Source organism: Cuculus canorus, chromosome Z, assembly GCF_017976375.1.
Source record: "Cuculus canorus isolate bCucCan1 chromosome Z, bCucCan1.pri, whole genome shotgun sequence".
Classification (NCBI taxonomy): Eukaryota; Metazoa; Chordata; class Aves; order Cuculiformes; family Cuculidae; genus Cuculus; species Cuculus canorus.
In genome coordinates, this window is record NC_071441.1 from 35,259,920 (window position 1) to 35,282,775 (window position 22,856).

General features: G+C 37.2%; 1 protein-coding gene across 2 annotated transcripts in view; it reads right to left on the minus strand.

The window, feature by feature from the left end:
* Window positions 1-257: 257 nt before the first annotated feature.
* Window positions 258-22,856, minus strand: part of SYK (spleen associated tyrosine kinase) — a 55,639-nt gene continuing 33,040 nt past the window's right edge. Inside the window, exons 5-14 of one of the 2 annotated variants that reach the window (XM_054055488.1) lie at window positions 22,489-22,570; window positions 21,468-21,517; window positions 15,028-15,096; window positions 8,490-8,580; window positions 7,636-7,813; window positions 6,152-6,361; window positions 5,563-5,752; window positions 4,454-4,594; window positions 4,104-4,216; window positions 258-2,530 (exon numbers count right to left, since the gene is read on the minus strand). In XM_054055488.1, coding sequence (XP_053911463.1) covers window positions 2,458-2,530; window positions 4,104-4,216; window positions 4,454-4,594; window positions 5,563-5,752; window positions 6,152-6,361; window positions 7,636-7,813; window positions 8,490-8,580; window positions 15,028-15,096; window positions 21,468-21,517; window positions 22,489-22,570 — 1,197 coding nt within the window. In that variant the 3' untranslated portion in view covers window positions 258-2,457. The remainder of the gene's footprint in view (window positions 2,531-4,103; window positions 4,217-4,453; window positions 4,595-5,562; window positions 5,753-6,151; window positions 6,362-7,635; window positions 7,814-8,489; window positions 8,581-15,027; window positions 15,097-21,467; window positions 21,518-22,488; window positions 22,571-22,856) is intronic. The other variant, XM_054055489.1, reaches the window with a different exon arrangement.

Genomic DNA, 22,856 nt, shown 5'->3' on the forward strand with positions numbered 1-22,856 from the left:
AGGAGGCAAATAAACATCTCATGCAAACAGCCATCTGTGTCTGTGTGTCTCAACTCCAGCAGGGTGGGAATACACGGGGTGGACCCTGAGGGGTGGTGAAGGATACTGCAGGTTCCCCATCTGATCATGCCTTGATTGCTGTGCAGTGGGGTTAAATCCAAGCACAATTCAGCAAACACACATAGTCCGCACACCATCAGCTTTTAGTTAGAAAGCACTTAAATATCAAAGGGTTCATGTGAAAACAACTTGTTTTGTAAAAGTGTCTTTAATTTCAATTTTAAAACCTAATCCACTTATTTCACAATACATTACATTCTCATTGTAAACTTTACGTAATAGTGAATTTAAAAATAATCAAGTAAGACCAGAAACTGTCATTCATTAAGAATGAAGTGGAAGAAATATTCCTCCATTTTTTTTGTATCAGATAACATTTGAAATAAAGAGATAGGCAAATATATGTCTCAGGAACATTGAGTACTGTCAGTAGCTGGCTAGTAGAGATTTGTGCAATTTGTTTATAACTAATATCCCCATGAATATACTAAATTCACATACAGAGTGAATGATTTCTCTGCAACAGGATTAAAGCGACAAAACACCCACATATAAATACTTCTAATTTCTAGACAAGCTGTTATTGTAGAAAAATGTTTATTAAAACAACAAAAAAAAAAGTTCAATAATTTTCAATAAAAGTAATGTTTGGTCACATTTGAAACATGGTCTATTGCACTCAATATCCTTCAGTAGCACGTACTTTCTGAAGGGTCTCGAACTGGACATCCAAGATTAAACTACCAAAAATCACCAGGTATTTTTTTAAAAAAATAGACCACAAACTTAGGAAAAAGAAAAAAAATACAGTAACTCCTACATTTGTTTATAGTCACGTATTCTATGAAAATTATTTCACACTTTCTCACTGTAATTGACCACAGTTTCCTGGCTAGAGAAAAAAATATCACTGCATCTCTAAGAATAGCCTATTCACAAAAACACGAAACATGTATGTTCTAACCAGCCATATGCAATAAATATATCCAACTCTAAATCTTATTCTTCATAGTCTTCTACAATCTCTGTATCTAGTGGATGCAATGCTGGAAGACTCCTGAGATATATGTAAATACCAGTAAAGTAGCTGCTTGTGAGGAATAAGTGATAAAAATGTTGATACCTATAATATTTAAAATGAGATTAAACAAACAAAGCATAAGGGTAAAAACAGAATAAGAATTTGATTACCTTATTTGCTATTACCATTGCTATACTTGCACATTAATGGAGATGCATGGTACATTGCAAAAGAGTGATAAGACCAACAGCTTTTCCTGAGATGCTCACAGGGATTAAAAACAGGACAAATGCCAACACTTCGGGGTGGACAAAAGTAAACTCAATGTCCGTAAGCCTGTTTTAAAATATTTGAGCTAGTGGTGAAATTTAGCTTTAGAGGTGGTAATGAAGTCTTGGTAATGAGAGGTGTGCTGAAGTCTTGCAAATACTTCTCAATAAAGATTGGAAAAAAGGTAGAAATGATTGCTGCTCCAAACACAACACGAGGAGCCTTGCTATACCCAAATAGATACATATCACTGGAGAAGACTCAAAGCACACAGAGAAAGGAAGGTGCTGCTCCATTACCTTTCACTGTGCAGCTGTCTTTTAAGGAATACAGTGATGAGTCCCAGAATCATTGTCTTAGGTGATGATATATTTTATTGCAAAACGAGACCAAGCCCCTGAGTTCCCAGGCTTTACCAGGAAAAAAATAACTCCCTGAGGGACAGCTGGGCTTCCACGTGATGTAAGGAACAAGAGAAGTTGGTCACATTTAAAGATGATGATGTTAGAAATTAATACCTGTCGGTACCCCTCTGCTTACATTACTAATGAGAAGAATCCAGTTTGGTTTTAAAGGGGCTTGGGGACAAAATCAAACATCCTGTCAGTCAAAGCAACTGACACAATTTGACAGTGAATCTCCTTCACAGTGAGAAATATTTATACTATTCTTGAGGAGGGTAAAGGCTGGACAACTCTAAATGCACTTGAGAGCTAGAAATATTAATAACAGGAATGTAAATCCCAATCTGCATTCAAAAACAAGAGAGGAAAACAGCAGAAAGACATTAAATAGATTTTACATGACCACAAAAAGTAATGCAAATAAAACCGTAAATAAAATCAAATGGAATGTAGCAACAGTATAAGCATCTGCTCTGACATCTTTGCTACTCATTTTGGGACCACTCCACTTTCAACACTCTATTTTGGAGCTGTTTTTTGTACAAAAGGCAAGAATAAGCAACCCTATAGACACAGGGCTTAGCTCTGAGCTTTGCAGTGTGAAAGCGGCAGTACAAAAATCCAAGTTGCTTGGTTTTGGAAACGAAACTGCTTCTCAGAGAGTGCTGGCTGGAGACAAGGAAGGTGGTGTTCTTCATGCTGTTAATGGGAAATGTCGTAATAGTAGTTACGTAATCTCATTTCGACCGCGACAAATCCTGGTCGGTCATCAACACTGTGGAAAAACAACAAGTATCACTGTGTAGGAAGGAGAAGGCTGCAAAGGTTTGTGAGCCTTGTAATGCTTAGGACTTTAAGTCACTGATAGCTCATTTAAAGCCGCTTGTGATTTTTTATGGTTACCAAAATTATGCTGTAAAACCGAATACCAAGTGGCAAACATCAGTACAGAATATCCAGTCAGTGGATTTTCTACTATGACTGTTACTTTGTGGTTGGTGAAGGTACTACAAGAAATAAATCATAAATCAGCTCCATTTCATTTTCTACTTCATTTACTTTAGTAATAATCTAGAGAAAAGAATATTTACAGAGCAATGTCTGCCTTATAATGGTTACTACAGTCATACAGAGTGGCTTAGCACCACTGAGAGAAGCCTATGCATAGATTATATGGCTCTTACTGTATTTTTTTCCTCTATATCTCTACATCTTTGTTGATTTGGGAGAACACAAAATGACAAGACCATTACACACTGAGACAGTCAGGCTGCCTGATGAGCCTTTTTATGTATCCCCAATATTAAAGATATTTGAGTACGAACAAATAAAAAGCAGCATGCTTTATGATATGCTTATTAATCACAACAAAAAAATGATCCCTTTCACTCTAATACTATTAATAGCATTTTTTGCATCAAATCAAAGGGCAAAAGTTATTTTATGGTTCCACATGCTTTCTAGAGTACTAGGTGTAATAAAAATAACAAAGAAGCATGGCACACAGAAGTGAAGTACCACAGCTTCTTAAATGGAATCCAGAGACCTTTGTGGGAGACATAAATTCTCCAGACGATGAATTGGAAGAATAAGTGACATTACAGTAAAATTTGGGTGCTTATGGAGACCTTCCTACAGCTAAAAGTTAACTTTAACAAAATAGTTTAAAATGATAAATCTTAAAACATTTTTACTAAAAATTCACAGTATAGCAATTAAAAATAATATCAGGTAGACTTTCTTATTTTTCTTCTATTTATTTCATAACTCTAGCTTCTGAATTGTTATCCATTATGAAAAATGTTTCTGACATATTAGTTGTGACGTGAAAAGAAATTTTGCCTCTAAAAGGAAGTCAAAGTAAGATCCAACCTGAATATTTTCAGAAATGAGACAAGATAAAAATAGTTCAAAACTATTAATTATTAAGAAATGGAATGAATAATTTGGCGACAGGACTTTGAAATGTCAGTAGAGAAAGAGTCATGGAAGTTAAAGTAAAATATAATCCAAGATTAAACAAATATTTGCTTAACCTCAAACTTTCTCTTCAAAATAAATCAGACTGACCTTTTTGTGGAAATACTTGGTTTTTATAACAGCCTGTCTTTTCTGTAAATAATTGTTCCACCAAAATCAGCTGTGCAAGGTCAGCTTCTTGTAGTGCACTCAATAGCGCAAAATAATTTTCACTTCAAAATCCAACTGACTTCTTAGTTTGGAGGTGGGTTGTAAGCTAAACACCAGCTGAAGACATGCACTTTGGAATACCTCCTCCCCACCCCATTTCTAGCTATTAAGCAGATTAAAATACTCTGTGAAAAGAAAGAGCATCACTTCACACTCACTCATACGTCCAACACAATTTCATTAGCTCATAGATTTCTGTTGGACAGACTTCAGGACGTTCCATTCGTTCTCCTCTTTCGATCATCTGCGCAACTTCACCACCTTTCATTCCCTGGAACAGAATAACCAGAAGTCATCTGAGTTGCAAATGATTACAGAACACATTTGAATATAAAATAAACAGGCCCAGAGTTCATTTTTGGGCTATCCTTTGACTCATTAGTTACAACAGACAGGGTGCTAAGGCCTGCTTTGGCCTCCAATAACCCTTCTGAGGCAAAAAAAGGCATTCGTTCAAATTTGCTTTGAATTTTTACAGAAAAAAAAATTGCCAGGTAGAAGTACTCACCTTATACGGTTTTTGCCCGTAAGAGAAAGCTTCCCACATTAAAACTCCAAAACTCCAGACATCACTTTTGCTAGAAAATTTGTAGAAATTCATGCATTCTGGAGCATACCACTTGACTGGCCATTTTCCATGACTTTGTGCCTAAAATAAGTTACAGATAGGAAAAAAATCAGGCTAGAGACAGCGGTAAGTAGACAACATCAGAATCCCTATAAGCCCAGTTAACTTAAGATCTGCATACATTTGCTCTAAGTACCATAACATTTCTGATGCAGCTGGCACTAGAAAGAATGGGTAGCAGCTTCTTCAAAAGTGCTCCAGCTAGGCTAGTGGCAGTGATTAAAGATGTTACTGCCTTTTCTGGCAGCAGTTATTTTTCCCATAGGAAGGTCATCAGAATGGAGTATGCACTTGCTCCTCCTCTGCAAAATTTCATAGTCTGTCTTATTAAACAGCTGATGAAAGGAAATAGCCAGAAGAAATAAATAATTTGAACTGTAAGAGCAACATATCAGAAAAAAAATGTAGACAAGACTGAAGCCTTTTTCTTTTGTGAATGTTTTTACCTTATTAAATGTGACAGTTATTTCAGTCCCTGTTGCTGTACAGAGAACCAGTGAATTTAAAACCAAGCTAAATATATTCTGCTTATATCAAATGATTATTTATCAATGATATTCTTTCAAAAAACCTTGCCAAAATAAGTTCTACGAGTCAATAATACAGTGTGCCAGCCTAAATTTTCCTTGGATGTAGTGAAAACTTAAGTGCCCCAAAGTTCTTTTCTGCAGCAAAGATATTTTCCCCATTTTACATAAGGAGGTAACTGTTTCCATCATAAAGTTCAACCTTCCAATAACAAGTTTAACAAAAGTAAATTAAAGAAGTAATCAATTAAAAGAAGGGACTGGCTTTTTCTTCCTTAAACATCTCTTAATGTTGATGATGCATTTTGAAAATCAGTGACTTAACTTACTATCGTGCTATAAAATAATGGATGATACATATTATTTCTAATTTTCAACTCTTAACAACCACTGCACTTCAACTGAAAGTAACCTTATCAAGCTATGCTATTATACAGCTTTCATGTCTTGAGCAAAGCTTACCTTATAATAATTTTCATCAGCACTGAGAGCTTTAGACAGTCCGAAGTCACTAATTTTGGCATAATGTTGGGTGACTAATAGCACGTTCCTTGCAGCCAGATCCCTATGAACAAAATTATTCTCCTCCAAGTATTTCATCCCCATGGAAACCTGATGTACCAGCTCTGTTATATTCTTCTCCGTGACATGTCTGAAAATCATAACTCAATTTTTAAGAGGTCAGCAGCTCATTTTCATGACTTTTCAAGGAGTTCAAATATAAATCTTTACTAAGAACTTCCCCACACCATACTAGGAACCATACTGATCCACTTATGTTTAGGAAACATAATGCCCTGAGCAAGATGATGTGTGATCATATCAACAAAAGAATGATTGAAGGACATATGAAAATTCTTTAATTTATTCAAAATGCACTACTTTACCAGAAATATTTGACAATTAGGAGACATCTACAAGATAATCATGTCACAGTGAAAACTAACTACAATCATTAATTATTACATTAACAACATATCGATTAAAAGGACTTAAATCCTTTTTTTCCTCTCTGGGAAAATCCTATGAAATGAAATCAAAGTTTACATACCTATTTTTTTGCAAAAATTTGTTCAATGGCCCAAGTTCAGCCATTTCCATTACTAACATCCAGGCCTCAGCTTCACATATGCCTATCATTCGGACAATATATGGGTTATCCAGTTGCTGCATTACATTTGCTTCTCTCAGCAATTCATCCTTTATGGCTGGATCATTACTCTCATTCTTAAGAATTTTTACAGCCACTGGCTTGGCACCCCTACAAAAAAAGGAAAACAGTTTAAATTAGTTGCTGAATAATCTGTGTGCAAATGGACACATTCTTCATCTGATGTTTCGGTGCACGAAGCACAAACTGTGACAAAAGACAGCACTGACATTCGGCGACAAAAAAACCTGACTGCAACAGGAATATCTCATTATCAAATGCTCAGAAGACAGCTAAGCAAGAGACAGAGAATGGAAGGAACCTGAGAAAACTAAGAATAGCCACAAAAAGTCTTAACAAAGCTGAAAACAAATGTACGGGACAAAATTTTCTTGCCTATTCTGACCAGAATTTCCATAACATTTTCCAGTTTGAAAAGCTTTAAAGGCCTTTTTAAATACTGAGGTATTTTTGGGGTGACACTAGAACATGCAGCATTGCAAGGGCCCAAGGCAGTGCTCTGAAATCCTGAGAAACTTAGCTTACTCCTGCAACCTTCAGCTCATACAACTAAGTGAAAGAGTGACTGATTGGATCTGCAGAACTCAAATGTGAAACAAGATTAGCAAATACACAGCCTGGGACCAGAGCCCTCCAAATTCCCTCTGACTGTACTGGAAAAAGAAAAAGCCTTCCTGGCTCTGAAAACCTTGGTTAAAGAAATGCCTTCTGCTTCAAGTGGTGAAAGACTATTTATAATCAATCAATGCACTTAAAGAACATACTGATAACATTTTACTATGAAAACACATGAATAGTCAGGTGCTCCCACTTCTGCCAGTATAAACACGGTCTGCTCTTACTGCAATTACAGGACAAAAGAGGTCACAGCATGTTCTGCCTTCTTGAAAATCAACATTCCAGCTTCATGAAACAGGTACTTATTACTCTTATTTTAGGTGAAAATCTCTTTGCTACAGGAAAGCTGTCCACTCTACACTGTTTCTCAAAGAGAGGCTGTGGAGATGGGAAATACTGAGTAGCACGACTGCCCATTTCAACTATGGAGGAAGGCAGCAGGCTTCCCACTTTACTATGCCTGACAGGAGAGAAAATAGTCATAAAGGACACTTCTTCACTTTACAGACATAACTGATGGCTGAGATGTGACTATGCTGCAGACAGAGAGGTGTCTGCAAACAGAGGAAAAGAAAATGAATGTATAGAAAATGAGTGTATATCTACACAGAGAAACCAATGACTGTTAGCTGAAATTAGTTAGGCACAGACCGTCACCCCAGAAGACAAAGATTACTATCGTTGTGAAAAAAAAAGGCTAGAGCTTTTACATATTAGAATCCATGAAAATAGAAGGAAACAATTACTTTTTCATCTTGTAGAACCCTTTCTTTACAGTACCAAAGTTGCCAGAGCCAAGTTCTCCTTCCTCCAAGGTTAACAATTTCCTGTCAAGAGTGACATTTTTTGGTTTCATTTCATCTGGATCAGCATATGGACTTTCATAAACCTCAGTATCCATGGGTAAGGCCTCTCTCTGATCACCTGCAGTTCAATCAATGAAAAAATCAGATTTTATGTGAGACATTTTTGCTGCCGCAGCTACTATATTCACCATTTCTGTGGTCAGGATTGTCACTGTGTTTGACTTCAGGACATTAGGAAAAAAACACACAAGCACTCCAGCTACAGGCAGATTAGAACACTCCAAAAGAAAGTGACATGTGCCTGGTGACACGCTCTAACTACTGATTATCTGTGTAACATGAAATTAGGAGATTCCTTGGCAGAAGGAGGGTTAAAGACTGGCCCTTCTCTTTAGTACCACCTATTAGATACCTCAACAATTCTTCATTCAGAATGCTGCCTCACATACAGTTTATTCCTAGGCACTCATATTTAACTGCATTTTACAGAAAGCCTGGGCACTAGCTTGGCACTGCGTATGCAATAAAGCACAATTCTTTTTTTAAGTGCAAGGATGCGGCTTTTACAGACAAGGAAGTAATAATCTTTCACTTCAACACAGTAAAAGGGATTCATGACTTTTATTACAGATGGTGACAACTGGCAGTTTCAGCTCCCAGACTTGAGCTATGATAGTGGCTATAACAATACACCACATTCTGTGAAATATATGCATGAAAAAAGAATTATGCATTGAGGGGAGATCTCTGGCATAAAGAAAGAAATTGTATTATTGACAAATGACTCTGCCTACCTTTTTCTGCTCCTGCAAGACCTCTTTTCCTTTGCAGCACGTAAGGATTAAAAGTTGCTTCATCAGTGGGGTGGCCAATAGTTGGCTGAAACTGTAGCACACAAATAGAGTTTTTATGTTTAATGAAAAGGTAAGCTAAAAGCATCTCCTTCCCTGAGGATTATGGCATAATGTTTGCAACAGACGCATAGGTGAGAATCGGAAAGCAAGAAAAGGATCCAACAAAGTGTATTTCTTGAGGTTATTGCTTGAGTAAATATGCAGGCCAAATGAAACATATATTGCTAAAGCAGAAAAAAGTATTAAAAACATTTCAGAGCATTTGATCTGGGAGAAGTAACTGGAATGGTTCATGCACAAATCTTATTCTGCAAAATTTTGGAACTTGCCTTTTAACACAAGTAGTTATAAGGATTTCTCTTCAATCTGTCCTCCCACCATCTCCAAGTTATCCCTCTCCATCTCTAAGCCACAGAGAAATTCCTATCACAGTGAAAACAGAAAACACTTCCCTCTTTCTCTTGTGGATGCTAAAGAACTCCACTTGGAAGAAAATGGGGCAAAATGTAATTATTTTAGTAAGCTTGTGCAAAATCATGGACAAACATCACAGACCAGATACTAGGCCAGTCTGTCTGCTCTAAGGAGGGAGAAAATGACCAAATTCTTACTGTACTTGAACCTCTGGTTCAAATACAACCCCTCTGCCTCTACTCGCTGTCAGAGGAATAGTATGGAGCACACAAACCACCTCAAAATAAACCGAATGTCTTCTGGAGCTCCTTGTCTGAAAGGTGAGTCTGGCACAATAAAGTACAGATGAAAGAAATTTATAATGTGATCTGTCTGTGAACTCTTGAGAAAAGAGAATTACAGAACTTATTCCTGTAGTTTGGTCCCTTGTCTTTCTTAAAGAAGAAGTTTTATTTTACCCATGAGTGACCTTATACTCCTAAGAGAGTGTTCTAAAATCAAAAATTTAAATATCAACACAAGTTTTCTCAGCTGAACTAGGAAACAAAGGTATGTTGTAGTTGCAAAACATTGGATAGAGCTGCTTTGTAAATATTTGTGCATGTAACTCTTCTTTTTAGTAACTGAAGCTTTCAGTGGTCTAAGTTCCTGCCTGAAACAGTTGTGGTTTTCAAATAAAGACAAACAGAACTTAAGAGATACCCACAAGTGAGTACATCAGAAGTTTTATCCCTTGAAAACCATGCTTCGTACAGAAAATGCCTGACCCTGGTGGTAGGTAAAATGAAGCAGCCTGCCCAGTTGAGTGAAGCAGAAAAAGCTTCACTACATAAATTTTACAGCAATTTTGAATAGGTGGCCAACACTTGTCAAGATTCCGGCCCAGTAAGACGAACCTAGTGGCATCAGGGATGATACGGGTAAAGTTCCTGACTTGAATCACTCAATCTTGTGTAATAGTATTGAAAGGCCATTTGCTATCAGGGCAAGCCACAAGAGCCCTGAGACAATCCTGAGATGGGTCAGGGACCAAACTGACCAGACAATTCCAAGGAAGCAAATCAATGCTATAAACCAAGATGACCAGCTCTAGTTTCGTTTTTCTAGACGTGTACATCTTGCCAGCTCTGCATTTCCTAGACTTATTTTCACACGCTGGCCATTCACTAACCTAATAAATACCATCAAGACTGGAACTCAATCCTAAACCTCTCAAGTAATGGGCTTGCAGCTTCACTGTGGACACTTAAGACTGTCTTTCCCTACTCTAAGTCAAGATGTATAGAAAAATACCTGTGTTCAGTCAAAAGTATTAATCATCTTTTGCAAAGCAAAACCAAGTCAGATGGAATTACACTTACTGAGATCACAGTGATTTTGTTTATTTCATATATCCTCTATTGCTTAAAAACACACCAAAACTTGTTAGGCTTTTTATCTTATTGCTAATTACTATAACCCATTCAGTATTACTACTATGAAGTGATTATATTTCCAGTGGACAGCTTTCTAGATGTATTCTTGCTTCCCATGTTAACTATGCTTATACTTAAAAAAAAAAGACATAATTTGACATTCCAAATAGTTAATCAATTAATTCAATCAATTAATTCAGTGCGTACCAAGCAATACAGACTGACATTAATACCTGTTGCTAGACAGACACCAGTACAATGGAAGCAGGTGCAAACTGCCACATTGCATGGATTTTATGGAAGCCTCTGGTTAAGACTTCTTGGCCATGGGGAACAAAAGTAGAGTAGAACAAAAAAGGATAAAAATATGGTGACTACCTAAGAAAAGAACTGAGATGCCAAGTGTTCAGTCACAGTTTCCAGGATACTAGAAGGAAAGTTCTCGGACACTTACAAGTGATAGAATCACAGTCTCAGAGGATACTTTTTGCATACTTTACCCTTAAAATAATCTTTCTGATAGAAATGCATAGCGTTCAGAAAACGACATCTAGAAGAAACTGCAACAGCTTAAGACTCCTCTACTTTTTGAAAGCTTTGATATCAATTGTCTATCAATTGTCCTCTCTTTACTGTGGGGAGTACCTCAACTGTGTATCAAAAAGTATGATGGGAATATCTGAATCCAAGCCTTGAAAAGCCCCACAGCACACTCATTTAAAACACTGAAACCTTTTCTGTAGTCACAATTAGGTAAAATCACACAGGTGTAGCTGTAGCTCTGAGCTAACCAATGACACGCAGTAGCTCTGTTTTCTTTCTTTCCCTAGTCAAGTACAGGATAGGGTTGCTGTTACATAATGAGGAATATAAATTCAGTCCACAGAAGTATACAACTTCAGTAAAAAGACTATACCATCTTGCTTCATCGTAACCCAAACTTAAGAGATATGAGATACAAGGACTTTGAAAAAGGCCTTTGGAAATGATAAGCTCAAGATTTCAAACGGACTTGAGCTTATTGTTTGAAGAAGTAATGCATTCCTGGTGGCAATATAACCCTAAAAGCTGAATCATAATGATGGAAATTATCAATTCCACTGCAACACCTTGTACAGGTCTGATAAGTAATCTTCATCTGATTACTGCTGAACAACAGGGCAGACACACTTAAGGAGTACTCAGCCAGTACTGGATAACCCCACAAATTTTAAAAAAAAATAAAAATGGAGAGCACAGTATCTTATGTAAATAGTATTAGCTGCATACTAGAGAGGTAGTTAAATATCCCTGACCCTAGGTCTCAGTATATTGCTGTACTTTGGACCGGCCAGAAAGAATTCACGTACTCCAAACCCAGATATCCCAAGAACCCATTCACCAGTGCAGAACAGCTGTTCAAAATACAGTTCTGGCCATGATCCTGCTATATCCTCAAATGGGACATTCAGAGGTGTTCCTGCTTTTTGTGAATCAAAACCAAAATGAAAAGATTGGAAAGGACTGGATGCTTTTGTTTGGAAACTGCTTTTTAAAAAAGAGCATATCCTGTGCTTGTGAATAAAACTCTGCAGCTATCACTTGGAAATGACAGTGACCCCAAATCTAACAATGCAGGTTTTCTTTCTCATTTTTAAGATGAGTGATAATGTCATCCATGTAATTAGTTTTAGCTTAGTTAACTAATACGTATGTATGTGTGGAATGATATTCCTCATTGTTGCAGATTGATTAAGCAGCTTAACATTGCATTCTTCATTAATATTTCTGGCTGAACTACAAATTAATGCTTCACAGACACCTTTTCACCTCCTATTAGTAACTTGGGAATATTGTGCAGCACTCAGAAAACCTTAAACATTTTTCTTTAGTTCTGCCAGTTACGTATTCACAGCACACAGCATCCTGCACAACTTTGAATAGAATTTTCTAGAAGAGAGGTTGGAATTTTGCTCTTGGAGTCAAGTGAGGCTTACTAGAAATGGTGCAAGAAGTATGCATCACTGCATGCACAGGGGTCTGGGTCATAGTGCAATAAAATTTCCTTTTTATTTAACTACTATTTAAATGTAAAGTCCTTTCTGCCCTACACTTAAAAACCAGCAAGTTTAATTCCACAGACCTTTTTCTGACAAAGGGAGCTTTGTCTTAGAACAACCATGGTAGGAGGTAGGAGATTGCTCCTTGTATTCTTTCAAGAGCAGAGAATGGGCAAAATGACCACGGATTTGCTCATCCAGTAAAAATGAATACAGGAAATGAGTTGACTACAGGATCCTGTTAAAAATGGCACATACTATGTAACATCTTGTGGTATGCACACTTGTAAAATATGTGACAGGCTGTTATTTTGTGCTCTTATACTAAAAAGCTATTGTAGGCCTGTCCTGCTTTCACATAAACAATATTTTTTCTCTTACTCTATGGTTTAATTTTTGTTGGTTAAATTTCTCAGGTACCCATAGTTAAGCTAATCTAAATGTGCTCTTCTTCTCTTACTAGAGACTGGCTATACTAGTGTGGCACTATTATACTAATATAGCCACATAGAAAATGAGAGGAAAAGAGAGTTTGCATTGACTCAAATATATTTTTCTAGCAAAGAAATACTGCTTTCTGTGCACGGGTAACACCTTAGTAGGATCACCCCTATGCAGGTTTGATAGCATCTATCTCATAAAACAAGAACAAGATCACTTATTGTTTGCTTTAAAGTTTGAATGAAATTCAACTATTCTAAGTCTGATTTTTGTAGTAAAGATTACCATTTTATAGCAAATAATATTCTTGTTAAGGCAATCTGTACAGCAAATGCCATTTCTGTTCAAGTTAACAATTCTGATTTGCAAAATCCGAACATATATGTAGATCTAGAAAGTTGACTTATTCCGCTAAACCAAACTGAGTAGCAAAATACTGCATGGCAGACCTTAAACTCCATGAACTTTGGCTAAGATGTCATCGTCACCACTAGGTGGCACAAATTCATTTAAATTGTGTCTAAATTGCCAGCCTTACAGCAGTGAGTAAAACAGCTTGAAAAATTTTGATCTGAGTGCTAAAATTAGATCTGAAAAACGGCCTGTGAAATTAAAAAAACCAAACCCATGACTTCCAAGGCTAAACAAACACAGCAGCATACATTTTTAATATTACTGTTTCAAAGTTTTTGACATAAGACAGGTGGCTGCCTAATTAACAAAGTCTGAAGTAAATTCTGCATGTTGGGAACTTTGGAAATGTTCAGAACAGGAATTTTGTTTTGATACACTCCAAATTTCAGAACACTTGGCAGTATGATGAAATTTGTGGTTGAGTATTCAGGGGCAAATACATGTAAATAGTGTCAAATTTCTGAAATTATTTTCTTAAAATCCCAGTCGTTCATTGCCAGCGTGCTTCTGTCTGTACTTCTATATGTTTCCAAGAAGGCAAGAAATACAGATTTGACTGCAGAAAACAACCATAAGGAAGAATAGGTTTTACCAGGCTAAGTGAAAGTAGAGTGACCAAAAACACATCTAGAGAATTCAGATCCCATGCTCACCTTTCTCAAAAAACCCAAAATAATTCTGTCTAATGAGTGATGGCATAGCATTTTTTTTTTCTGATGGGATTAGACCATGACCTGACACTATATATGCATTTGTACAAGATGACAGCATTTAAAAACGACACATGGATCCTGTAAGGGTATACAGATGACAACAGCTATTAGTACTTGTGTATAAAAGTGAACCGAAGTTATGAAAAATAATTATTATTGTTTACCAGAATTATCAAATATAGTATATGTCAAATAGGGTTTTCCATTCTGAACAGGAGTGTACCTCTAGGGCTTTTTGTGCTTGTTCATATTTGTTGAAGAGCAATTGGAAATAAATAAATACATAAATAAATAAATAAATAAAAGAGACTCATGGGTGGAACAAGTACACACACGTTATTCTCAGCATGCAAACAAAGCTCGTAACTACATGCTTCAGAACTACATCAACTACTGGACAGCATAATTTTCTGGCCATGCAGCAGCATCTTCATAAGTACAAAGCTGGGTTTCCCGTGACTCCCTGATATCTTCTCACCTTTCCCATCCTGCCTGGTCTTGTGGCATCTTGCACTTGGCTAAATCTAATTAATGTCAATGCATAACAAGATTTGTGCACATAGGTTATGAGAGAATATATTTTGTGGTTGTTATTAACAAATTGTCCCTAAGTGTGCTCAGTAATAGCACTGTGTAGGCAAGCCAATTTTCTCATTAGGAAGGATAGTTCAGAGAAGAAATATAGTTTTTTCTCCTCTAAGTGACTGTCGTTTGGAAAACATTCTGTCACTTACATTTTATTTGCAGATATATTGAGATCTGCACTAATATTTTGGGATGTTAGAAATGACTTGAAACAGTCCCTCGATCTTTCAAACTTCTTTAAAACCATTGGTTTAGTTATAAAATAAAGACCACAGTTATGCAGATCATTAGGAAAGAAGCAGAAAGCTTACAAGATCTCCACAATCTAATTGTTAGTAGCCGATGCACACTTTTAGTAACAGCAAGCCAAACAGAGGGTGTGGCAGGGGAAGAGTGAAATTAGTGAAGTGTAAGTCCTTTTAACTCAGTCAAAAACCTAGAAGACTATATGAGGCACCTTTTTGCTGCCAGCCTTTGGAAAGGTGTACGATTTGAGTCTTGAGATAATTCCACCTCCTGCCCAACTCTAGAAACCATAATGTCAAAGAGGAACAGTAAACGTGTCAGGAAAATAGCTAAAGGTATTTTACAAAACAGACATAGTATATGAGAAAAAAACATTCCCAACCTTTCTCTTGTGTGTGCCTGCAAGTACACACATAATGCACCAAACAAATATAGAACAGAAAATCTTAGTAATAAATTTTCTTTCAATAGCATTACTCTCAAACCACCGTTAATCTGTATATACATGAGGTCCAACAGAAAAAAAACAGAGACTGTGCCTCTAACACATTTTATTTAACAAATTAGGAGAATAACTACAATCCCCTTCATAATAGTTCCCTTCTGAGCTGACACACAGCTGCATACGATGCTGCCAATGCTCAATGCAACTCCACAGATCATTTTCTGAAAGGCTGTTGAGAATCCCCGTCGTTTTTGCCTTCACATCTTCTGCAGACAAAAAATGGGTTCCTTTGAGTACTGACTTAATCTTTGGGAAGAGGGAACCAGGTATGGAAAAAAGAGTGGGGACTCATGCACAGTAATACTGTTATTAGTTAAAATTTGCTTCACAGACACAGAGTTGTGGGCTGGTACATTGTCTTCGTGCAAAATCCACTTGTTTCTCCACAATTCCGATTGTTTCCTTTTCATCTGTTTTTGCAATTTTGTGAAGACTTCAATGTCATACTGTTGATTTACTGTCTAGCTGCTGGGGATGTGCTCTGCATCACAATAGCCTGGATATCAAAGAAAACAATCACCATGGCCTTTCAATGACTCATGTTTGGATTTTTTTTTGTCTTGGGAGATGTTGCTGACTTTCACTACACTGACTGTCTCTTGATTTCTGGACCATATGTAAATATCCAAGTTTTGTCACAAATAATTACCAAATTCAACAAATCAGGTTCATCCTCAATGCACTGCTAAAGGTACAAACACAATTCCTTCCAATGTTCTTTTCATCCATCTCACAGCATTTTTTGAAATGTTTTTGCACAAACCTTTTTAATCTTTAGTTCTTCCATTAGAATGCATCAAATGAACTTGCTCAGCTACTACTCCAACACTCCATCTTCTGTCTTTTCAAGTCAAATCTTGCACTTTCTCAATGTTGTCATCAGCAACTGCTGTGTATGGGCAGCCTGGGTGATCACCATCCTTCATGTTTTCTCTGCCTTCCAAAAGCCATTTGTGCCATTCAAAAACTCATGCATGACACAGGAACTCTTCACTGTAAGCCTCAGTCAATAACTGAAAAGTTTCCATTGCAGATTTCTTCAGTTTCACCAGAAAATTGATGCTAACTCAGTGCTCACTCTTGCAAACTGACATTTTCCAACCAAGGGTAAGAAAACATCTATATAAGAACACGTGTCCACTTGTACTGAGTGAAGCGATGAAGTTGAGCCTTGTCTCACTGTGACACATTAGACCATGTTCTGTAACCATTTCTTTACCTCTCCCCTTCCACTCTTGGTTCCCAAGATATAGGGATAATCTCAGACTTTTTTCTGTTGGACCTTGTACCTTAAGGCAGTTTTAAAATTCAAGCATATTGCCCTTTTCCCAGATTTTTTACAAGTATGTTTCTCCTGTCTCTGTTACAGAACTTCAGCCATCTCACATCATACTGAACAATGTAAATCACTTGAAAACTTTTTGAAGTGAACACGTTTTGAAGTGTGACTAATAAATCAAGCAAGATTTGAAGCACACCTTGATCTTATATCAAACAATATAGTTGTTGAAGCAAAAAGCACAGAAACCCATATTAATTCCAAACAAAAATGAATACGTTCTAGATTTTACAGGTGCATTTACATTCTCTATAATGATACTTTCAAGAAATACAAATATGTTTTATAATACATTATTTAAATTAAATTAATTAAATTAATTAAATGTGACTAATCATCATTTCTAGAGCTCACTGAGAATTCATACCTGCCTAATTAAGATTGTAATGCAGTACTTATTGAGCACTTCTTATCTGTAGTTTCACAACAGATAAATTCTCTTAGGAGTTTAAGTGCTCTTTTGTACATGGTGACCATGGTTCATGACATTTTTCTGACAAGCATAGCTCCCAGCACTTGATGAAGAAGCCACCTGTTTGTATTGATGGTAGTAACTGCTTAACTCAAACGCATGCTAAGAGGAATACTTAATCACGGAGAGCAACAGTACTAGTCTAAAGTTAGGCTGTATTCATAAGGTTTAGGTCAATTGTTACTGTCCGATAAACTGTGGCTAAACAAATAAAATACTAAAAAAAGTGGAGAATTCGGGAGGTGGCCAGAAGTTTGCAGCTTCACTGTAATATTAACAATTGATTTCAGGCTCATATCAAAAGTACCGCTGTACGTACATACTGGGATGATGTCCAGGGAGAAAAAAAAGTAATTTGCAAAGTGAAAGGGCATAAAAATAATTTTAAATCTAGTTATGGAGCCTCTGGAGAAAGGCAGGAAAAGTCCTAGTCCATATATGTGCTGAGATGTAAGGTGTAATCCTCCATATTCTGCATGGAGAAATCTTCAATACAGACTTTTGCCAGACAAAGCACATCAGTCTTACTAAGAAGGAGGTTTCCAGATAATAGAAAAGGGGACAAGAAACAGTGACGCTTTGTCACTAAGTGTGTTCTTGGAGTATTAGTACATACTACACAAATAACTTCCCTGATGCTGCAAATTTTACTCCAAGCCCTTATGCACCTACAATCTGCAATTAAATTAGTTGGAGTTTGCATATCATCAGTCATCTTGCAGAGGTCATATACTCTCTTAGCTTCAAAGCAAATTCAGATTTGAGCATGCTCCCCGACAAGGCTCTGTAATCTCACCAATGTATTTCTGGCACTAATATATTAAAAAAAAAAACCAACCGAAAAATTGGTCTGGATAGGACCACCAGTATTATATTGTTCCTCAGAACAGCCATTCCATTTCTTTCTTCAGCTAGTAATCATGTTCTATTCCTCTACTCTCTCTCTATTAGCTTCTTTATTCTAATCTGTCTTTTCTTACAAGTTACAATAATTTGTGTTGCCTTGCTCTGGATTATCTTGTTCCACAACATCCTTCAGTGCAGTGTCAAAAGCTGGTGAAAGTATTCCAGCTGAGACTTAAATAGTTCTGAACAAGCTGGAAACACTCTAGATGTTTCTCTTTCTTCTACGTGTATGATAGTCGCTAGTCCTTGTTCTGATCCATTAGAGGCATCACATCCTCTAAAAAACTCTTGTTGCTGCCCATCTTGTGTCTACAGCTGACAATTAGAGATACAGTATCTTGCACTAGTTGCTACTGAACTACACTCTGTTTTTTCCAGGACGTTTCTCAAATTCATCACAATCACTTTGAGTCCCAACTCAAACGTTCACAGTCACAAATCACATATTTTGGCAATACATGTTGTAAAACTAAATAAAAGAAAAAAAAAGATGCAGTACTTCAGAAATGTCAGAAACTCTTAAACTTAAATATTAATTATGACAGTGTAAAGGTAAAGATAGATTGCACATCCTCTACATAAGACTTAGCATTTGTATTCTTTGCAAGATGCAGATTTGATTTTGCAATTTGAATTCATTGCATTTCAGGCTCTTGATATAAAACAGCTACGTAAGTGGCTTTTAGTGAATTCCTCCTTTGCACAAAGATATTAATGCATGAGAACCTGTCAATTTCAACTGAAGCCTTTGAACTCCACAAATAGTAATATTAATCTTATATTTCAGACTTTCTATTTTTATGTTTATACTACAGGAATGTAATTTAGCAGGTTTGTTTTATAAAACTCCTAAAGAAAATACGGAATTCAGATTTCAGATTTAAGAAATGACAAAATTTCAAACATACTGCAGCTTTAAAGACTATCTTAGAGAATATTTGCAAAATATGCACTCAACACATCTCATATCTTCGTTGCTTTTCTGTCTATCCATCATGATGAGTCTTTCATGTAAACACTACTGATCAATCCTAAGAACATTAACGGTTGTATGCAAAATGTGCAAGTTACCAAGCATACTTAAGCCAGCTACTTGCTAAAGAAGTACGTGCTGAAGGGTGGAATTAATCTCACCTAACTATGGTTATGTAAAACCAAGGCATATAGTCTTGACTAATCAGCTAGGCCCCTTCTGAGGTGAAAGACATAGGCACGTATCAGTGGAAATTCACTCCACCACTTTTAGGCTGAAGTGACATGTGGACAGGTATGTGTCTCTCTTGCTGCAAAATCCCTCAAATGTGAGCCTGTGTGATTTGCTGAATGACAGGCTCTTTATTTGAGTTCACTGGTGTTAGGCAAGATTAATCATACCCTGTTTGCATGACCAAGTCTTTCACCTGTAAAGCACCGTGGACAACTGGGGCAGTACTACTGCAATGTATTTATGGAAACAGAAGAGCTTGACCCATTTACCTTCATTCCACAATCCTAACCACCAGACAATGTAGTCAGATACACATTTTTTTTTAATACTTGAAGTAAGATTTCTTGAAAGTTACATACACGTGCACTTAAACTGCAAAATTTTCTACAGATAATCTAAAACCTGCATAGTACTCCCCCACTGAATGTCCTTGTTCCATCACTGTAGCTGTGTGAACCCTAGTTCTAGTGTCATAGAATGGTTTGGGTTGGAAGGGACCTTAAAGACTACTGAGCTCCAACCCTGCTGCCTTGGGCTGGGACAACATCCACCAGACCAGGCTGCTCTAAGGCCCACCAAATCTGGCTTTGAACCACCAAATCTGGATGCTCCAAGGATGGAGCATCCACAACTTCTCTAGGCAACCTGTTTCTGTGCCTCACAACCCCTAGGGTTAAGAAGTTCTTCCTTCTATCTGACCTATATCTACATTCTTTCCGTTTAAAGCCATTGCACCTTGTCTTGTAACTATATGCCCCTGTAGAGAGTCTCTCTCTAGCTTTAAGTTCTCCTTTAGGTACTGGAAGGCTGCTACAAGGTCTCCTTGGAGTCCTTTCTTCTCTAGGCTGAACAACCCCAACTCTCTCAGCCCGTCTTCATAGGAGAGGTGCTCCAACCTTCTGACTATCTTTGTGGCCTTTCTCTGGACTCCCTCCAACAGATTCATGCCCTTCTTATGTTAGCAGCCCCAGAGCCAGATGCAATATTCCAGATGGGGTCTCATGAAAGCAGAGTAGAGGGGCAAAATTGACCTCCTTGTCATTCTTCTCGAGACAACTCAGGATACAGTTGGCTTTCTGGGCTGCAAGTGCATACTGATGTGCAATATTGAATTTCTGTGTTATCAGCACTCCCATGTCCTTTTCCTCATGGCTCCTCTCAATTTGTTCTCCACACAGCCTGTATTTGTGATTGGGATTGCCCAATCATGATTGCATGCACAGAACCTTGCTCTTGGCCTTGTTGAACTTCATGAGATACACATGGCCCCACCTCACAAGTCTGTCAGGGTCTTTCTGGATGGCTACTAGATGATATATACATGGTCTTATCTGCTTAAACTTCACAGTCATCTTTGTAAATGCCATAGATTCAAATCTGAGGACAACATTTAAAAAAAATGGCACCAATTTTGGTTGTATAATTTCCAATGGTTTAAAAGGGTATTTGATATTCAGAAAGTGTGGGCATGAGAATGGTTGTTCACGGATCCACGGGGACTCAAAAGTACTAAAATAAATGTAATTGCCTATTTGAATAAAAATATTTTTTCTATAATGTGGGACTGCATCAAGGTAATGACCTAGATGATTAGGGTCTCCAGGGAGTGGTGAAACAATTAAATTAAACTCCATATTTCAGATGAGATCAATTAAAGGTGAATGAGTTGCTGTTATGTATCACACTTCAGGTGGCTTCTCTAATCAATAGAATCTACAAACTTAGGCAATTATAATCACAGATGGGCTTGCTCACTTTCCATGGAGCTGATGAAAGAACTTCCCCTGCACAAGGAATGCAAAGTCTGATGTTAATTGCATATACCAAATACGAAAATAAATCAAACCCCCACTTCAGCTCCAGCCAGCAGATTCACAAAATGGACAATGTAAACAAAGCAGTATCTCTCCTGCTAGTGTTGATGCAATCATTATAGAACATGACCATCAATGAGGCATTCTGCATACAAAAAATACTGATTTTCACATAATTATATGTACAAAGATCACAAAATTAAATGATTAATAGCTCATGCAAAACATTGATGAAAGCAATAACCATCCCAGAATAGGTTAAGCTTACTTTTTTCAACTTACTGCTTATATCCCTAGAAAAACAACCTCAGTGCTGCAATAATAACCAAGCATTAGGATTCCTAGAGCATTATATGACTGTAAGCCTTCTCAAATAAATGCCAGTATTATATTGCCACCTATTTTTACCTTAGGAGGGGTCCCAGGAAGAGGAGGACGAGTGTTAAAAATTACATTATCTGTAAAAGAATCAAATAAAGAAGGAAACTGAGCAAGGCGAGAAATGTACTGTAAGAACACAACATTTTACAGAAGGGATTAACTTCCTAGTTTTTAAATTGTACTACAGTCTTTCTCTTGGACAATCTTCTTTGTTTTTGTCTCTAATGCACAGCAGGCTCTGGTAAGTGCTGTGCCTGAATGATTCAAAGGAGTGTAAAAACCACAGGTACATCCTCTCAACATGGCACTACTATCCAGTCAGAATAACAGAAGACGTCCTTAGAGAGAGAAAGTCACTTCTGGAATAGCATCTTTTTTTCCCCAGCAGTCAGGGCAAGAGGAAGGACAAGTTCTCACTGGTATTTAACATGACATTAAAGAAGAAACAGGCCAAGTTATACTGACAACAAGACACCCCCTCAACACCTTTCCCTGTCTTTTCCTGAGTTATCAAAGAATGCCTTTCTGACCCCCATTTACAGCATCAGGTGCAGGCAATCCCTTGTTCTGCCCTGCCCTCTCCAACATGGGAAGTATCTCCTAATCTATCAGCAAATAACCTGTTCGGTGCACCTCTCACTGCACCCAGCCCAAATGCCTACAGTAGTGCCACTGATGTGCTGGCTTTGGCTTGGAATAAGGACCGTTGGAGGACTGCTGGGATGACCACCTTGTTAGTGTGGGTGGGCCAAGTAACACAAACTGCCACTTCGAACAGCAAAGCACATTTTGGATCTGACGTTAATTTAGAGCAAGCCATAATAGGAGTTGATAGCCTCCCTTAACAGAGGATCTGTCCCCATCCTCCATGATCTGTCAGATCTTAACTAATTGAAAAGTTGGAAATCTGATATTTAACTATTTTTTTAATACTATTTTAATCTACCATAATCTCCAACCACCTAGATCGCAAGTGGAAAAAATGCACACATCTTTATCATCATTAGCAAGGCCATTCACATATATCAAAATAATAGGAATAACTCACCATTTTCTGAGCCAAGTTGTGGACAGGGAATGGTGAGAACCCTTAACAATCCATCTGGTTTGTATGAGTAATGCTCAACTAACTACCAGAATGAGACAGGGAAAAAAAGAAAGAGAAAAAAAAGATTAAAAAAAGATATTAAAAGTAAGGCAAGCAAAATTAAGTATCTCGTGTCTTTAAAGTTGTGCATATGTACAATAATTGGTATATATTACAGCAAATGAACTGGGCATTCAGCAGACCTTTACTACACATATTCTTACCTCATCTTTACCTCTCTTTACCAGGTATGTATGTTTCTGAAGAAACTTCATGGACAAATCTGGAACCTGATCCAGGAGCTGGATGTGTATGCTTCAGCATTCCAC